This window comes from Musa acuminata, chromosome BXJ2-8, assembly GCF_036884655.1.
Source record: "Musa acuminata AAA Group cultivar baxijiao chromosome BXJ2-8, Cavendish_Baxijiao_AAA, whole genome shotgun sequence".
Classification (NCBI taxonomy): Eukaryota; Viridiplantae; Streptophyta; class Magnoliopsida; order Zingiberales; family Musaceae; genus Musa; species Musa acuminata.
This window is the reverse complement of record NC_088345.1, coordinates 48,962,566-48,977,432: the sequence shown is the minus strand read 5'-3', so window position 1 is coordinate 48,977,432 and position 14,867 is coordinate 48,962,566. Positions and strand designations below refer to the sequence as shown.

At 48.0% G+C, this 14,867-nt stretch overlaps 2 protein-coding genes across 2 annotated transcripts; one reads left to right on the top strand and one right to left on the bottom strand.

The window, feature by feature from the left end:
- Positions 1-1,966: 1,966 nt before the first annotated feature.
- On the top strand, positions 1,967-4,256 carry LOC135619923 (transcription factor MTB1-like). The gene has a single exon (XM_065122422.1). It carries the CDS (start codon positions 2,266-2,268, stop codon positions 4,093-4,095), a length of 1,830 nt encoding a protein of 609 aa, XP_064978494.1. The 5' UTR covers positions 1,967-2,265; the 3' UTR covers positions 4,096-4,256.
- Positions 4,257-9,541: 5,285 nt separating this feature from the next.
- Positions 9,542-13,156, bottom strand: LOC135619922 (IQ domain-containing protein IQM1-like). Its single transcript, XM_065122421.1, has 10 exons — positions 12,743-13,156; positions 11,774-12,148; positions 11,570-11,684; positions 11,437-11,502; positions 11,264-11,352; positions 11,076-11,163; positions 10,803-10,940; positions 10,585-10,677; positions 10,345-10,446; positions 9,542-10,149 (listed from the first exon to the last, which is right to left on the bottom strand). The coding sequence occupies exons 2-10, from the start codon at positions 12,088-12,090 to the stop codon at positions 9,715-9,717; spliced, it is 1,443 nt and encodes a 480-aa protein (XP_064978493.1). The 5' UTR covers positions 12,091-12,148; positions 12,743-13,156; the 3' UTR covers positions 9,542-9,714.
- Between the last annotated feature and the right edge of the window lie 1,711 nt (positions 13,157-14,867).

Below are 14,867 nucleotides of genomic sequence, written 5' to 3'. Positions count from 1 at the left end.
CAGGCCGCATCTTTTAACCACCACGTCGTCAAAGGAAATGGCAGAGTTGTCGTCTAGGATTAGGAATCGTATGGTGTTGATGGATATATCACAGGTACTTAATCTGCATTAATTAGTATTAGTCCTAGAAAGTTGAGGATGATGGCTGTTCCACGCTCCTCCCCCCTCCCCCAAAATGCATATTTTAGTTGTTTCCGAATGACAACACATTCAATACTATATTTCAATCATAAAAGTGTCGGAACAATAATGCTAAAATATTTTTTAATTAAATAAAAACAAGTTTATTTTTTATGGAATTGTGAGCATATTAACATTTGTGGGGTGGGGGAGGAGAGAAAAGAAAGAGGAATTCCCTTGCCTATCTCGGACAGGCTGATTGGACGCGTGAGAGTCAGTGGGAACCTGCGCTGGGATTTCCTTCCCCCCTCTCGAAGCAAACCAGATGGGGAATACAAGACAGACGGAGACGGGTGGCGTCCGTGACCTGCCAGCTGCCGCACGCCACTTCATTGCGGCTCACGTTTTTTTATTACTTCAGTTCCGATGTCGTCACGTGTGTTTCACGCTCCTCACGTGTCTCGGCTGACCCCAACTACAATCACCACTGAGTCGATGCCATCGTGGAGGCTCAGCAATTGGACGGTGGAGATTCATAGCCTCTTCCTGTCTTCTGTTTCCGTGTCCTGTGTTGTTTCGGCTCGGCTGGAAGATGGAGCGAGGAGGAGCAAAAGAAATGCGGGCGTGCAGATGTCACGTGACAGAATAGCGCAGCCGAACCCCCAAGTCGGCTCTCCAGATTCGCGTAACGGATCAAACGGCAAGCCGGAGACGGACTCGGTCGCAAACCCACAGGCCTAATTCCACGGGCCCCACGGAGCGCGTGGGGACCGGTAATAAACGACTGCGTTCCGGTTTCGTTCTCGTGGAAATCAATGGCAACGACCGAGTAGACGCAACTTGCACGCGTTCTGCACATTGACATCTCCTCCTCCACGCCATTTATCACAAACATCTTAAAAGAATCGATTACGCCAAGGATGCATGAGCAGCAGCATCGGAGCTTGACCAGGTAAGACGCATTAAAAACGACGCTGTTGGACTCATGTTCGAAGATGTGAGACGTTACCACCTCGCGTCTGTCTTCGCTGCTCCGACCTGTTAAATGGCGGTGGACCGGATATGCATCCTTCCCACCGATGCTTAAAGATATGTTTTTATTCTCGTTTGGGTTGGTCGATGCTGTCACCACGCTGCCACAGGACAACCTGTCAACGTCATTCGGAAGGTGATTCAAAGCTCGACCCCACTCCAGATTGGCTCCACCGGACCTCACCTTTCTTTCACGCTCGAACTGGTTACGACTGCCTCGTCGTTTCAAACTGCAACTCCCTGGATTGGAAATGAACCGGAGGCTAAGCACTAACAAGGACTTTTAATTTACCATCACATTAACCCAAATAGTAGTAGAATTCTGCGAGGGACCGCAGAGGGGGAATCATGTCGTCGATTACATTCGGATCCACCGAGACTGATTGATAGGATGCTTGGGTCGTACGTCTGGTCCTTCCAGCCGAGTCGTAGCCCCTACCTGACTTGATTAAGCCCCACCAAACCCCTCCAATCTCGATCTAGTTCGTTCGTTGTCGTCGCCTAAGCGGTGGGAGCCAGTGCCAATGGATGGCTCGGATGCGGTGTCCGGTGATGGGTGATTCCGATTACAAGTTTGATCGCAGAAGATCCGCCCAGGGCCGTACATCACGTGTCTTGTCCTTTGGGACGACGCACAGCTAATGATTTCGTAACTTCCCCGACCACGTTGAAAACCACGTCGTCCCATTCATTAGCGTACCACTCTCTCCCCGTCTACCTTGAGCTCGGCTCGGCTCGGCTCGGCTGTCTCCCCCACGTTTTACAATAGGGTCCGTGCTTTCGAACGTGTAATATAACGACTCTGCCCCTGCCCTCTCTTATCCCCTCGCAACAAGAGGTCCCTTCGCTGCGCGTTTCACCTCCTTCCGTCCCTCCCTCCTTCCCCCATCTTTTCCAAACTCTACGCTCCATATTCAATTCCTTGCCCCTCTCTCTCGTTTCCTTTCTGGTAATTTGGGAACATCGACTTGCGGAATGAAACTCTTCGGCATCGGTGTCCCCTTCTGGTCTCCAATTTCATCTTGAAGGCGAGATCTCGGGAGGGAATGGTGCAAGTGGACTCGCGAGATCTCTGAATCCGTCCAAGCCAGGGGCTGGCTGAGTTGCAGCGGGATGGGTTGGGCTTCGCTTTGGTCCGATGAGGATCGGCAGATGGCGGTGGCGGTGCTCGGCCGCCAGGGCTTCGATTACCTCAACGCCCACCAGGAATCCTCCTCCGATGGACACCTAACCGCCGTCGGCGGCAGCGACGCTGACCTCCAGAACAACCTCCAGGACGTCGTCGAGGGCCAGACGTCCACCTGGGCCTACGCCATATTCTGGCAGATCTCGCGGTCCGAGTCCGGGGACTTCGTCCTCGGCTGGGGCGACGGCTACTGCCGCGATCTCGGGGACTGGGAGGAGGAAGGCGGCGGCGGCGCCCGGAGCCACCCGATCGACGCCGCCCACCAGAAGATGCGGAAGCGGGTGCTCGAGAGGCTCCACGCGCTCTCCGGCGGCTCTGACGACGAGAATTACGCGCTGCGGCTTGACCGCATCACCGACGTGGAGATGTACTTCCTGGCGTCCATGTACTTCTCGTTCCCTAAAGGGGAGAACCCCCCGGGGATGGCTCTCGCTTCGGGGAAGCACATATGGATATCGGAGGTGGGGCTGACATCACCGGCGTGTGGCAATTACTGCGTCCGGGCGTTCCTTGCGAGGTCGGCTGGCTTTCTGACGATCGTCTTCTTGCCGTTCGATGCGGGCGTGCTCGAACTGGGTTCAGTGGATCCCGTGCCGGAGAGCTTCGAGGCGGTGCAGAGGATTAGGGCCATCTTTGGTCGAGGCCTCGATAAGAAGGCGGCGGCGGCAGCAGCAGTCGATAAGATAGGTGAGAACAATGACCCCGTTTTGGCTTCGCGCTTCGGGGCCGGCGCCTACATAGCGGAGTATCCTAGGATCTTTGGGAGCGATTTGAATCTTGGGCACGCTCAACTTAACGGTGGAGCAGCGTCCATCGTGAAAGCGGAGAAGAAGCGGTTGGAGATGAACGCGAAGCGTGGGGATCACCACCAGAAGAATCCGCCGGCGGATGGTGGGACGACGCTTCAATGGAACCAGAATCACATCGTAAATGCTCACCAGAAGAAATTTGCTAACGGTGCAGCATACGTTGGACATGCGAGAGGGGTCGTCGGGGAAAATCCTCCTAGGCCGGCAAATAGGTTCCGGCCTCAGGAGCAGCCGCCGCAGCGCCAGCAGCTGAAATCGCTGCCGCCGTCTGGGCAAATTGATTTCAGCACAGATGGGCCGAATCCTGCTTCCGCTGGCGTCTTGGTTGGTCATTTGGGTGGGTTGGATTCGGAGCTCTCGGACTTGGAGGTCCCGTGCAAAGAAGAGAAACCGAGCAAGACGGAAGAGCGGAGGCCGCGAAAGAGGGGCCGAAAGCCGGCCAACGGCAGGGAGGAGCCGCTCAACCACGTGGAAGCCGAGCGCCAGAGGAGGGAGAAGCTCAACCAGAGGTTCTACGCCCTGAGGGCCGTGGTGCCCAACATCTCGAAGATGGACAAGGCCTCCCTGCTCGGCGATGCCATATCCTACATCACAGAGCTCCAGAAGAGGCTCAAGGAGATGGAGGCGGAGAGGGAGATGTGTGGTGACTCATCATCCTTGATGGATTGCAAGCCGAAATCGCATTACCCTGAGATCGACGTCCAGGCAGCACAGGACGAGGTCATCGTTCGTGTGAGCTGCTCATCGGAGACGCACCCTATCTCCAAGGTCATCCAAGCTTTCCGGGAATCGCAGGTGAACGTGGTGGACTCAACGGTCGCCGCAAGCAATGACAGTGTGCTGCACACGTTCGTGGTGAAGTCGCCGGGCACGGAGCAGCTCACCAAGGAGAAGCTAATCACCGCTCTGACTCATGACGGCGCCCGCATGCCCCCCTCTGATCGATAAGTAGCGTTGGCAATCAACTCATCTAATGGTGGGTGGTTATTTCATCTTCTTCTCGACCCTTGCAATTTATCTGACTTCTCGAATGTATTGCCTGCTTGATTACGTACGGTGTGGCCTTCTTAATTCAAGAGATAGATATCCAACATTTTAGATTGGGAAAATCCGGTCCCTCGATCAGCTCATGGCCACAGATAAAATGAGGATTAACTTTGAACGCTAGAACAAGAAAAAGTTGCTCTCGTTCACGACCTTCACGTAGAAGTTGAAATGGTTTTCGTCGTCGGAATTCTCCGGTGTTCAAAGCATGGGTGGGTTCTCTGGGAAAGAGAAGCCAGCGAGTTTTTGCTTAAGAAAGCAGACCCGTCCCAGTGTAAGGTGGGTAGGTGGCTTTAAAGCTTCACGCTTTGGGTGATAGCTTTTATTGTATCGATCACCTTAAAGCTTCATGCGTGCATTTCATTTCACAATTTTGTTAATACGAGCATTATGTTTTCGATTCCGACCCTTTTTATTTGATCCTAACTAAGATTCATTCGAAAGAAAGAAAGAATATATTTTTGGGTGAATTAAACAAAAATTTTCTCGTTCCAATCCCTCTCTCTCTGTGCTCATTTTGATTACTTGATACTTTCGAAAGAATTTCGATTTCTTTATTTTGATGCATATATACGATAGATAGACTTTTGTAATCATACTATATTTGCTTGCTTAAACGGAATCTCTCTATTTTGGATTTTTCTGTACAATGTCTCAAACTTGAAAATTATTACGAAGCATTATCTTTTTTTAGAAATGATCATTTTACTTTTGTCGATTATTATTTTTAATCATGCTTATGCTCATATTTAACTATCTGTGTCTCAACACGAATGATCGATGGGTCAAGTGCAAATGAAAATGCGATCAAGATTGAGATCGTGATGAAAATATTTTAGAGATATAAGTGTAAAATGATCTTTTCATACGACCAAAGACGTACTATAGAAAATTTTAAACTTAAGATATTATGTGACTCAAATTACAAAACCCTAATATGAGAATTCACCCAAAAACATATCCATCAATACCAAAGTCCATACGTACCTTCTCTCAAAATTCTTCACCACAGTGACAGAATTTTTAACTCTAACCAGACATCATGCGTAACATGCCTTCTCCACTGTGAGAACTTTTTTCCCGACAATTTGCCCTTTGTTTTTCTTCTCACCTGACCACTTTAGACCAACCAAAGAAAATAACGCAAGCTTGACTTGTGTCACCGTCGGTCTTTATGTCTGCAGAACAACAACTATAAAAAAAGGAACACACGGCTAGTCTCAGACGACAACTGGTAATATTATTCGTAGGTAAATATAGATAGCATTGCCATTTCATTAGTAGGTTGCTTGTGCAGTGCATCAATTAACGAAGCTTCTGGTCCTTGTATCCTCAAATATTAAACGTATTATATTTATGTCGAAACCACGAAACAGGCTTCATCAGTATATGTTTTTCTTCGCGACTCATTGTTTTATGTGGTTCTGAATCGTGCTGCTGTTGTTAATTACAAATATATAATTGCAGTTCGGTGATCAGCTCAAGTTTTTTATTATTGTTGTTGTTGTTGTTGTTGTTGTTGTTGTTGTTAAGATCAAGATACACTGAGAGAGAGGTGAATTAGTATGTACATAAAAATTATGTCGAGTAAAAATTTTTTATAGTGTTTAACTTTGAAAACATTTGTAAGAGTGTGCAGCTAAAATAATAAGGAAGTAAAACAGTTTATAATAAAAGTAAATAGTAAAATAAAAATATAAATTAATTTATAATGATTCAATCGTCGTGACCTATGTCAACTCCTGATTTCTCTTCATTCGAGGTCATTATAAACTATCGGCTTCCACTATCGATCTTCTTTCCAATGGGCGAAAATTAACTATCCTTACACTCTTTCTCTTTTTCACAGGAAGGAACATTTACACCCCTCTTTTACAAATGTTCCCTCACACACCTCCCGTAGGACTATCATTAAGATCTCGGAGAATGAACTCTATACTTAAAAAAGTTTTACAATATTGGAATCATGGATTTTTTGCTCTCTTTTAGTGTGTATTCCAAGCATAAATTTGTGGGGTATTTATAGACCACAAATGACTTCAGGAGTCAAAATTCAAATCATCTAGTTTTCGAAATACGGGCAATATCACCACCTGGACAGTACCACTACCTGATAATATAGAAAAGTGTGCTATTGACTTTTTCAACTCATGAATGGTTCCATATAACCTTGGGTGACCGAATGAGCCTTCCATTTGGCTCAAAATAGTTCCAACTCAGGCCCAATGGGCCCATAATTGAGTTGGAATGGTTATAGTCGAAACTAACTCAATTATGATCTAAACTAATTTGATTTAGATAAATTATTATAAAGCATGTATCATGTTGTCCAACATGTCATTGGTTTTTCCGACTTTTCGTTCGATCCTTCGACGCATCGTTCTCTCTTTTGACATATTACTCAATCGGTATGTTGATTCCCGTAACTTTTGATATCTTTGACGCAATGTCTGATCCTTTGGCCCGATGTCCTAACTCACGACACGAAGCTTTCTGTCGACACATCGACCATTCCTTCGATCTGACGTCAAATCTTCTTATATGTTCAATTCCGATCCAACTTCTTATTCTTCATGCTTTAATCGATTTTTCTCTTCTGATCCAAGCTAGTTCTACATCACTCAAAACACGTATAGATCATAACATTATCAATTGGTTTCAATAATTATTTATTCCTAGAAATGCTTGCTTGGTGCAATTGCCTACTAGGGAACCATTTACGTGGACTAAGTTGTTTGGTGTATGAGAAGAGTTGCGTTACCCCGTTACCATAACATTCTGCAAATAGTTTTCCATATGCAAGAGTCGATCTCCTGCCGGAGGGACTGTAGGTGCTGTGGGTGCTCTCATGTGGGCTGGCTTTCTAATTCGTGTATAATGATGGTGATGGGTAACGTCACGGATACGTAAAGCATGTCACGGTCATGAGAACTCGCTGGGCGATTGATCCCCTTTATCATCTAGTGACCAGTGAGTCCCCGATGCAGCTACATGAGAAATATGTGTTATCTGGTCTCCTCGATACTAGCGGAGGACCAATGGTGCATCGAGATTCGAGATGGATCGTGTTGTTGGGCTGTGGTTTCTCGCACTTGCAAACAACCCTAGTAAATCTTTCGCACTGCTTGCTTCCCTCGGTGTCTCGAGATGTGCACTCATGCCGGCCGGTTGCAGCAGCAGCAGCTACGGGGAAAACTAAACTATGACCAAATCAAGAAGCAAGCAAGCGGTGAGGATGCTACCGGATCGATCATCCATGTCATTGTATGCTTTCGGAAGCAGGCGGAACTGATGGGACCTCCGACCTACTCATATGCCATCGTATGCAAAAGAATGAAGGTGGGTGCCCGGTCACATTCTCCGGTCGCGTGCCACCCGTTTACCTCTCCACCAACGTCCTCGAAGACGACTTCTCCATCGGACGTGGGGTAGGCGGAACATGCGACGCGTGTTCTCTTATCGTCATTATTTAATTTAAGATCAAATGCCATGGAAATCATAACTCTTGACCGAAAAGGACTTATCTGACAAGTATATATATTCATTCATATCTGACAAGTATCTATTCCTTTAAATAACTATTTATTCATTCAACGACGGTGCACAAAATTACGTTGATGGTAGCCAAGTTATATGTCCCGACGGAAGGTACGAGCGAAGAAATAGGTAGGAGAGGATTTCTCGATGCTGGCTGCGGGAGCTTTTCTTCCCTGCGAAAGGTTTCGGACTACCCAGTTTCAGTTTTTGTAATGAATATTTCTCGGAGCAAAAGAAAGCGGCCGGTCATAATTAGTGAAAGCCACAGGTGAAGTCACGCTTGAGTGTGCCTTCATCACAAGTAATGTGCGGAAACAAAACTGGGTATGTGTTACGCTCGACGACCATTCGATCGACCGCAATCAATGTGCAGGGCTCTTGGGATACCTAATTCGACCACACGGGTGATGAAGCTGCCAGATGCCGCTACGATTACTTGCTTGAGAATTCCTTCCCTTCTTCAAAGCCTGAGATCGATTTGTGCAGTTGGTGGGACTCTCTCTCTCTCTCTCTCTCTCTCTCTCCTGTATTAGCTAATGAGATGACGCACATCTTTATTGATTTGAACTCCTCGGTGCGGCTTTCAGACATAAATAAACAGATCGGACCTACTCCATCCCAAAAGATCTTTTGATTGAGTGTCCCACGCAAGCTATATTTTTGGCATCCGCTTCCTAAAATAATAATTAAGACGAATGATGAACCCCTAGTCAACTGCACGGAAATAGAGCATTATAATCCCTTCCCTTCCGAATTTTTACCAATTTATCGATACGATTATTCATTTCAAATAATATTAATTATTTGCGGTGAGTTGGACGCCACGTTTACTCCGAATTGCCTGTCATTCCCCACGACGGACGTCGTGGCTTAAGAAAGAATCGAGTTCCGAGCGTGGGAAGTCTTCGACACGGGAGGGAATCCTGGGAAGAACGAACTCTAAATCAGCGGACGCGGCGTCGCACGTGGGACCGCTCGCGACCTGTCGGTTTTCTTCACCAGCTGTCTCGGACAGCTGCCCGACTCCTTCCCCTCCCTCCCCCTCTATAAACGTCCACCCCTCGCTCCGCCCACCCACCGTCGCTCGCAGAAACGGTAGTCGACGCCATGGCGGCCTTCGGTGCCAGAGCCGTGGCGATCCGCATCGCTTCGGTGGTCTCCGTCGCTCTTCTCGCTGGCGTCGCCTCCGCTGCCGACGCTCCCGCCGTTAGCCCCACATCCGCAGCCGGAACCCTCTCTCCCCTGCTCGGCGTCACGCTCCTCGCCTCCTCCGCCGCCGCTCTCCTCCTCGGGCCCCTCCGCCGCTGAGCGCAGTCGATCCTTTCCTTGCGATCTGGTGATTGTGCGACACTACGTTGGCTATTTGTGCTGCATTGTTCGATGTGCAGGAGGGTTTCGTTGATAAATAATGGATGCATAGGAGAGTATGGGGTGTGATTTTATGGACGCGTAGTAGGTCGATGTAATTTGGATTCTATTCCATCATTATTTCGCTTATTTTCCCGTGTGATGCGCTTATCGTGTTTCGCTTCTAGACGCTTGTCGTCGTTGCATTTGGTGGCGTTTCTTCGGCTGGCTCAAGCTACTGATTTCGCGATGCACTTGTCCTTCTTTTAATCTCTTGTTCCAAGATGTAGTCAGCTAAATACAGATAACTGCGGTTCGATTCCTACGGAGTTTTGTTTGATGTTGATGTCGGTTCTAGAGATGTTCATCGAAAGATTCAGGGTCTTACGATTGCCTCGCTGAATTCATATGTTTGAGTCGTTATGTTAGGGATTTCCACATTGCCGGTCGTATTTAATCTACAAAAGATAGCAACTTTCTCCGTTACATTTAAACTGAACAAACATCAGAGCGCTCCAGAAAGGAGCAGAGAAAGCAAAAGCCGCTTCAGCTTTACCAACGAAGCGTTGACGAACAAACAAGTATTGTAGGTCTGTTCGGCGCGGGTACTTCTCCGGCGTCTTCTGCGAGCCTCTCACGTCACTTGTTGGGCTTGGGAAGAGTAGGGGAGAAAACGGGGGTAGGATGGCCCATGAACTGAAGCCTGGGGGACAACTTGTGCTCGCGGCTGGGTCGTGGTGAAGGGATGGGGGTCTTGTTCCCAATGGGCGAAGGAATGAGCCTGGGTGAGAGGTTGACTTGCTCCAGTGCCTTGAACTGCAGATCGGTCGGGTAGTCCCGGACGCACCCGATGCGAGCACCGGCGCCGGTAGTCCATTTGCACGACAGGCGCCTCCCCAGTGCAAACTTCACTTCCTTCTCCACGCTCTCTTCCCTTGCAGCCTCTTTGCTATCAACTTTAGTTTCACTCTCAGCAATCTCTTCCACCGCAGCCGCCTCTGCTTCTGCTTCAACCGCTGCCTCACTATTATCGTTGCTGTAGGCAGGTATCTTATCATCGTCGACGGAGCGTCTCTGAAATGCAAAAAATTGTGTTTTGGTCATGCATGCAAGCGGACTACACTATGCCGTCGATCATGCAATCTTTGTTTGCTTGCCAAACATCTGTCTAATTTAGTGATAAATCTTCCAATTGGATGACCTCTTCTCCGGACTACCTACTACAATGTTCGTCGAAACGAACACCACAAAGGAAGACTGCAGATTTACCTGGACATTGGTCAGATCTACATGGTTGTCCCTGAGGAAACTAATGAACTCCCCAAAATGATACTCGGTCGGGAGGTAATGGCCGCTGTACGGCCATACAGCCTGAGTTAATTAGCAACTCGTAAGAACTTAAACAGGAAATATCAAGGATCACAATCAACATCAAGGTCTGTAAAGTTTAAACTGTTTTGCTGCTGCTTTCCTGGACTACTCAGGTTGTGTGCAGCTATGTGATCGTACCTCCAGGACGCCCTCTTCGGCAACGAGCCTTCCGGCAGCTGTTGTAGCTCCCCCAGCTAGGAAGCTCGAGTGTTGGAATGTGCCCCTCTTCTTCTGCCATGGAGAAAAACCCAAAGGACTTGGTAAGCTCAACAGGCAGCGAACCACACAAGATAAATACGTCATGAAGTTTCATCTAATTGGATATCCGCGTCCAAAATATGCATGATATTTTTCACCTTTCCCACATATAATGATCTTGATGTGCTGAGCACGAATATCCACTTGGATCCTTGCGGAGTGTTCAAAAGCCTCTCACTTTGCTTATAGACAAGCTTCCCGTTCCGGACGGAGACCTCATAAGCTTCTCTCTCTTTCTGCGAGGAGATGAACATAGTATGCGATCAGGTATGCTTCCAGAGCATAAACATCTGGAATCAATTTGGCGAAGCTGTCACAGAATGATAACTCCGGACAATTCAAGTGTCCTTGAGCTAGAGAAAGGAGCTTACCGGGCCAAGATAAGTGATGAGCTGCTTTTGAAGCTTGCTTCTTGGGCACTCGTCGATATTTACTCCTCTTCCATCTCCGACATCCAACCTTGATATTCATCAAACGGGATGAGCAAACCAAGGCTCCACATCATACAACCATGAATCTCCAAATGAACGGGATGAGCATGCATGGTTCTTGGTTTTACCAGTAGAAGAATGGTTGGGTGCTCTCACTGGCGAACCAGACATCATAATATAAATGCAAATTGTGCCCATACCGATGCCGTGGATCAATCTGCAGAGCACAACACGGAAGGAATCATTGTCCGTTGAACCACTCATGTAAAGGTCTAATTAGGTTCCGTAAGACCATGCTTACAGCTTCGAGCCAGTGCCTTAGTGCTAGTTTCTGAGCTTTTTCGTCTTTGGACAGACCCTTACCAACCTGAGAAAGATGGACACGTACATCAATTTGATTGAATTGTGTAGATAGAAACAAACAACCCAATTACCTTGGCTAATCTTTTTTTCGCCCTTGTCCATTTAGAAGCTGCTGTTTCTGGCTTCTCGACGCGGAAGAACGAGACAGAGCTACTCTTAAGAGATGCAAAATCCAGTGCCTTCCACCTACAGTCAGAGGAGGAGGGGAAGGATTTAGAGTGAGGTAAAGGAGCAGCACAAATCCTGGAAGTGACAAGCTGAAGTCAGAGGCCCACCAGAGTTCCTCGACTACTACTGCACAATCTGCAAGATTTCTTCTGGTTCGATAGCTCTTGTAGACCTTTTGCAACGTAGTTGCCGCAGCGTCGAGCTCTCTCAAAGGCCTCGGTGAGGAAAACGCAGGGAGCTGCTCCGGAAGCTTCACATGAGGCAGCACGAAGTTCACCGGGACCTTGAGACTAGATGGCTGCGGTGCCACATAATCTGTGGCTTGTTGGGAGAAAGATCGATCGAGCTCAGTGACGCCAGGTTCCCAGTTCTTGAAGCTGAATGACCTCTCCATGACTGCACCACCGGGCACACCTGATACCATCACGCTCAGGAATTATTCCTTGTGATGTCGAGCGATTTCGGGATGCTGATTTTTGCCTCTGCCAGAAAACGAAAAGGATTGTGTTTCTCGTGTCAGACAAACCATGGTTCTATAAAACCAAGGAAAACAATAAGCTCATACTATCGCTCCAAATCTCGCCTATAGAACAATTATACTTTTAAATTTTCAACAGAGAGCAGCACACGCAGGTTTAGCTCTGACAACCTTCATGAAAGAGTTTAGAGGTAGTCTAGAACACAAAGAGCACCCAAAAACAAATGGTTTGCTCCAAAACTCATGCTTTCCATATGATAAATCACGGATTTTTTTGGGGGGCAAAACAGAGCCCTCTCTGTAGGAATTTTATGTTAAATCCGAACCAAATTATTCAGGGATCAACCATGCAAAATCCACAGCTTCACATGCAATACTTCAATGATCGGTCGCCAAACCAGCATCTAACTTCACCAAAATCACAACAACAATAGGTCCTAATCGAATCGAAGCAGCATGTTCCGCGCAGAAGCCAGAAGAAAACGAGAGGAAAAGAAAAAGAAAAGAATTCATCAGATATAATTTTGAGAAAGAAAGCATGCAGCGAAAGAAGAGGCAGAATTAAAAAAGGGAAGGGAACAAGTTTTGGTCACCGTACGCGACAGATCACGGATGGAAAGCAACTACTCTGCAGCAGCAGAAGGGGAAGAATTCTACTGGTATTGCACAGCCCCCAGCAGCTAATGTTGATTGCTGCCACCCACCCCTCTTTCATATACAGGGAGACGGTTTAATATCTATGTGTGGAGAAGAGAACACCAAAGGACACGAAATAGACTGGACTGGTCCTCTTACTAGTCTTCAGATCAGAGTCCACTTGCCGTGTGATTTGTGGAAACTGGAAACGAAGCTGGGATCGGGATTGAAGGTACCAAAAGACGATTGCCAACGGTGGTTCTTCCGCGGTAGCCGTGGAAAAAATAACTTGTGGAAAACCGAAATCCTCCCGTGCATGGACTTTCCGACTTCGCCTTTGTCGGGAGCAGAGGCGAGAGAGGAGGGACGATCAATTCTGCGCCATCTTGGAAGTCTGCATGGGGGTAGGAAACCCAACCATACATCTCCTGGGGGACAGGTTGGATTAGATTCTGGCCAGCTCACCGAGTCAACCCCTCCCGCCCTGCCAGCTCATGTGGTACCATCCGTGTAAGACTTCTCGAACTGATATCTTCTACTGTGATACCAGGAGATCTGGGAAGTTTGAGCTCGTCGGCCGTGGGCGTGCCGTTGACTTCGTCTTTGCGAGGTAGCAAGTCGCTTTTTTAGCATACTTGACGTTTCGTATTGCGTGTACAAGTTAAAAGATCTCGCTATGAGATGACTATATATCTTACGATGATCCTTGTTTTATCAACGGATACAATAATTATTAGGTACGTCATTGTTGGCATAGCGATGATATTTGTTGCGGGAAACAACTTTGAGCCGTGGCCTCGGGACCGACGTGGCTCAGTTCGGGTTCGGACGACGGGATCTCCCGGGGGGCGTTCCTCGAGCCCGTGGAGGAGGTCGTGGGCGGTGTTCGATCGGGACGGCGTGGTCGTCTCTGCCCGCGGGGCCGACGGGGACCTTCGGCTTCGCACCTGCACAAAGGTCGGGCCGAGCGCCTCGGCCCGACCCCTCCAACGATCAAGTTAGAGGAAGATGTGGAGGTGGTTTCAAATGAAGAACCCTCCCCTCTTATTTAGAACTCGGGGGTATTTATAGGGCAGTTGAGTGTTACCTGACGTGCCTGCCTGCCGGAGGTAGGATCGTACCTTTGATGGCGTCTGACATCGCCATTGACGTTGCGTGGGGAACCGAACTGCCGCAGGGTATGGGCGCGCCTCGGTCGTCGCCCTTCTCTTCCTCGGCCAAGCACGTTGGGTCGGACGACGACGAAGTCGTTGTCTGAGAGTGGGTCACATCGGTGCATATCGCGTCGACATTATCGTTTTTTTCGAGTAGAATATCGTTCGGTCATAACTGACGTCATAGCGCGTCATATCACCGTTATTACCCTCATCAATATTTATCATGGGTCTCGGGGTTACGGTGGGTGGCATGAAGTGTACACCTCCGGTATCCCATGTCATTATGTGGTGGTTGGGCTTTCGATGTCCGCTGCAAACCTCAAGATTTAGCTGGTCGCCTTGGCTTGTCTTCTAGTGGTCACTCATTTGATCCAGTTATTGCAGGACACGGAGGCTACTTAATTATCGTTCTCGTCTGATGCTAACAATCCAAATTCATGCAACTAAGGTATGTTAGAGAAGAAGAGAAGACGGGTGGGTTTTAAGAAGAGAAAGAACAGTAAACTACGTACGTCCGTCGAGCTTCGCTCTTCAACTTTTCGGGTCGTTCAAAGAACACCTGACTTGGGGAGAGAAATTATACGTTTACGAACGCAAGATCCAAGGTATGGCTGGTGCATCGAAGCTGCCTCTGCGAAAGCATTTCCACAGGTTTACGACGATAATATTATATATGAGTTGTTTTTGACCGTGCCAACGTTGCACGGAGAGTCTACGACAGGCCGATGTTGTCAACTAAATCCCAGGTCAAAGTCTTCACTTCCGCAATTCTGTGGCTATGCAATGCCATATATAGCATCATTTTCCACCGTACCATACGTTTCCTGCTGCCGCCATGCACGGTCTCAGGCAAGCTCTCCTGCATGAAATAGAAGCTTTCATCTTGTGGCTTGCCCGCCTATTGTCTTTTCTTTTAATTATAAGGAAATA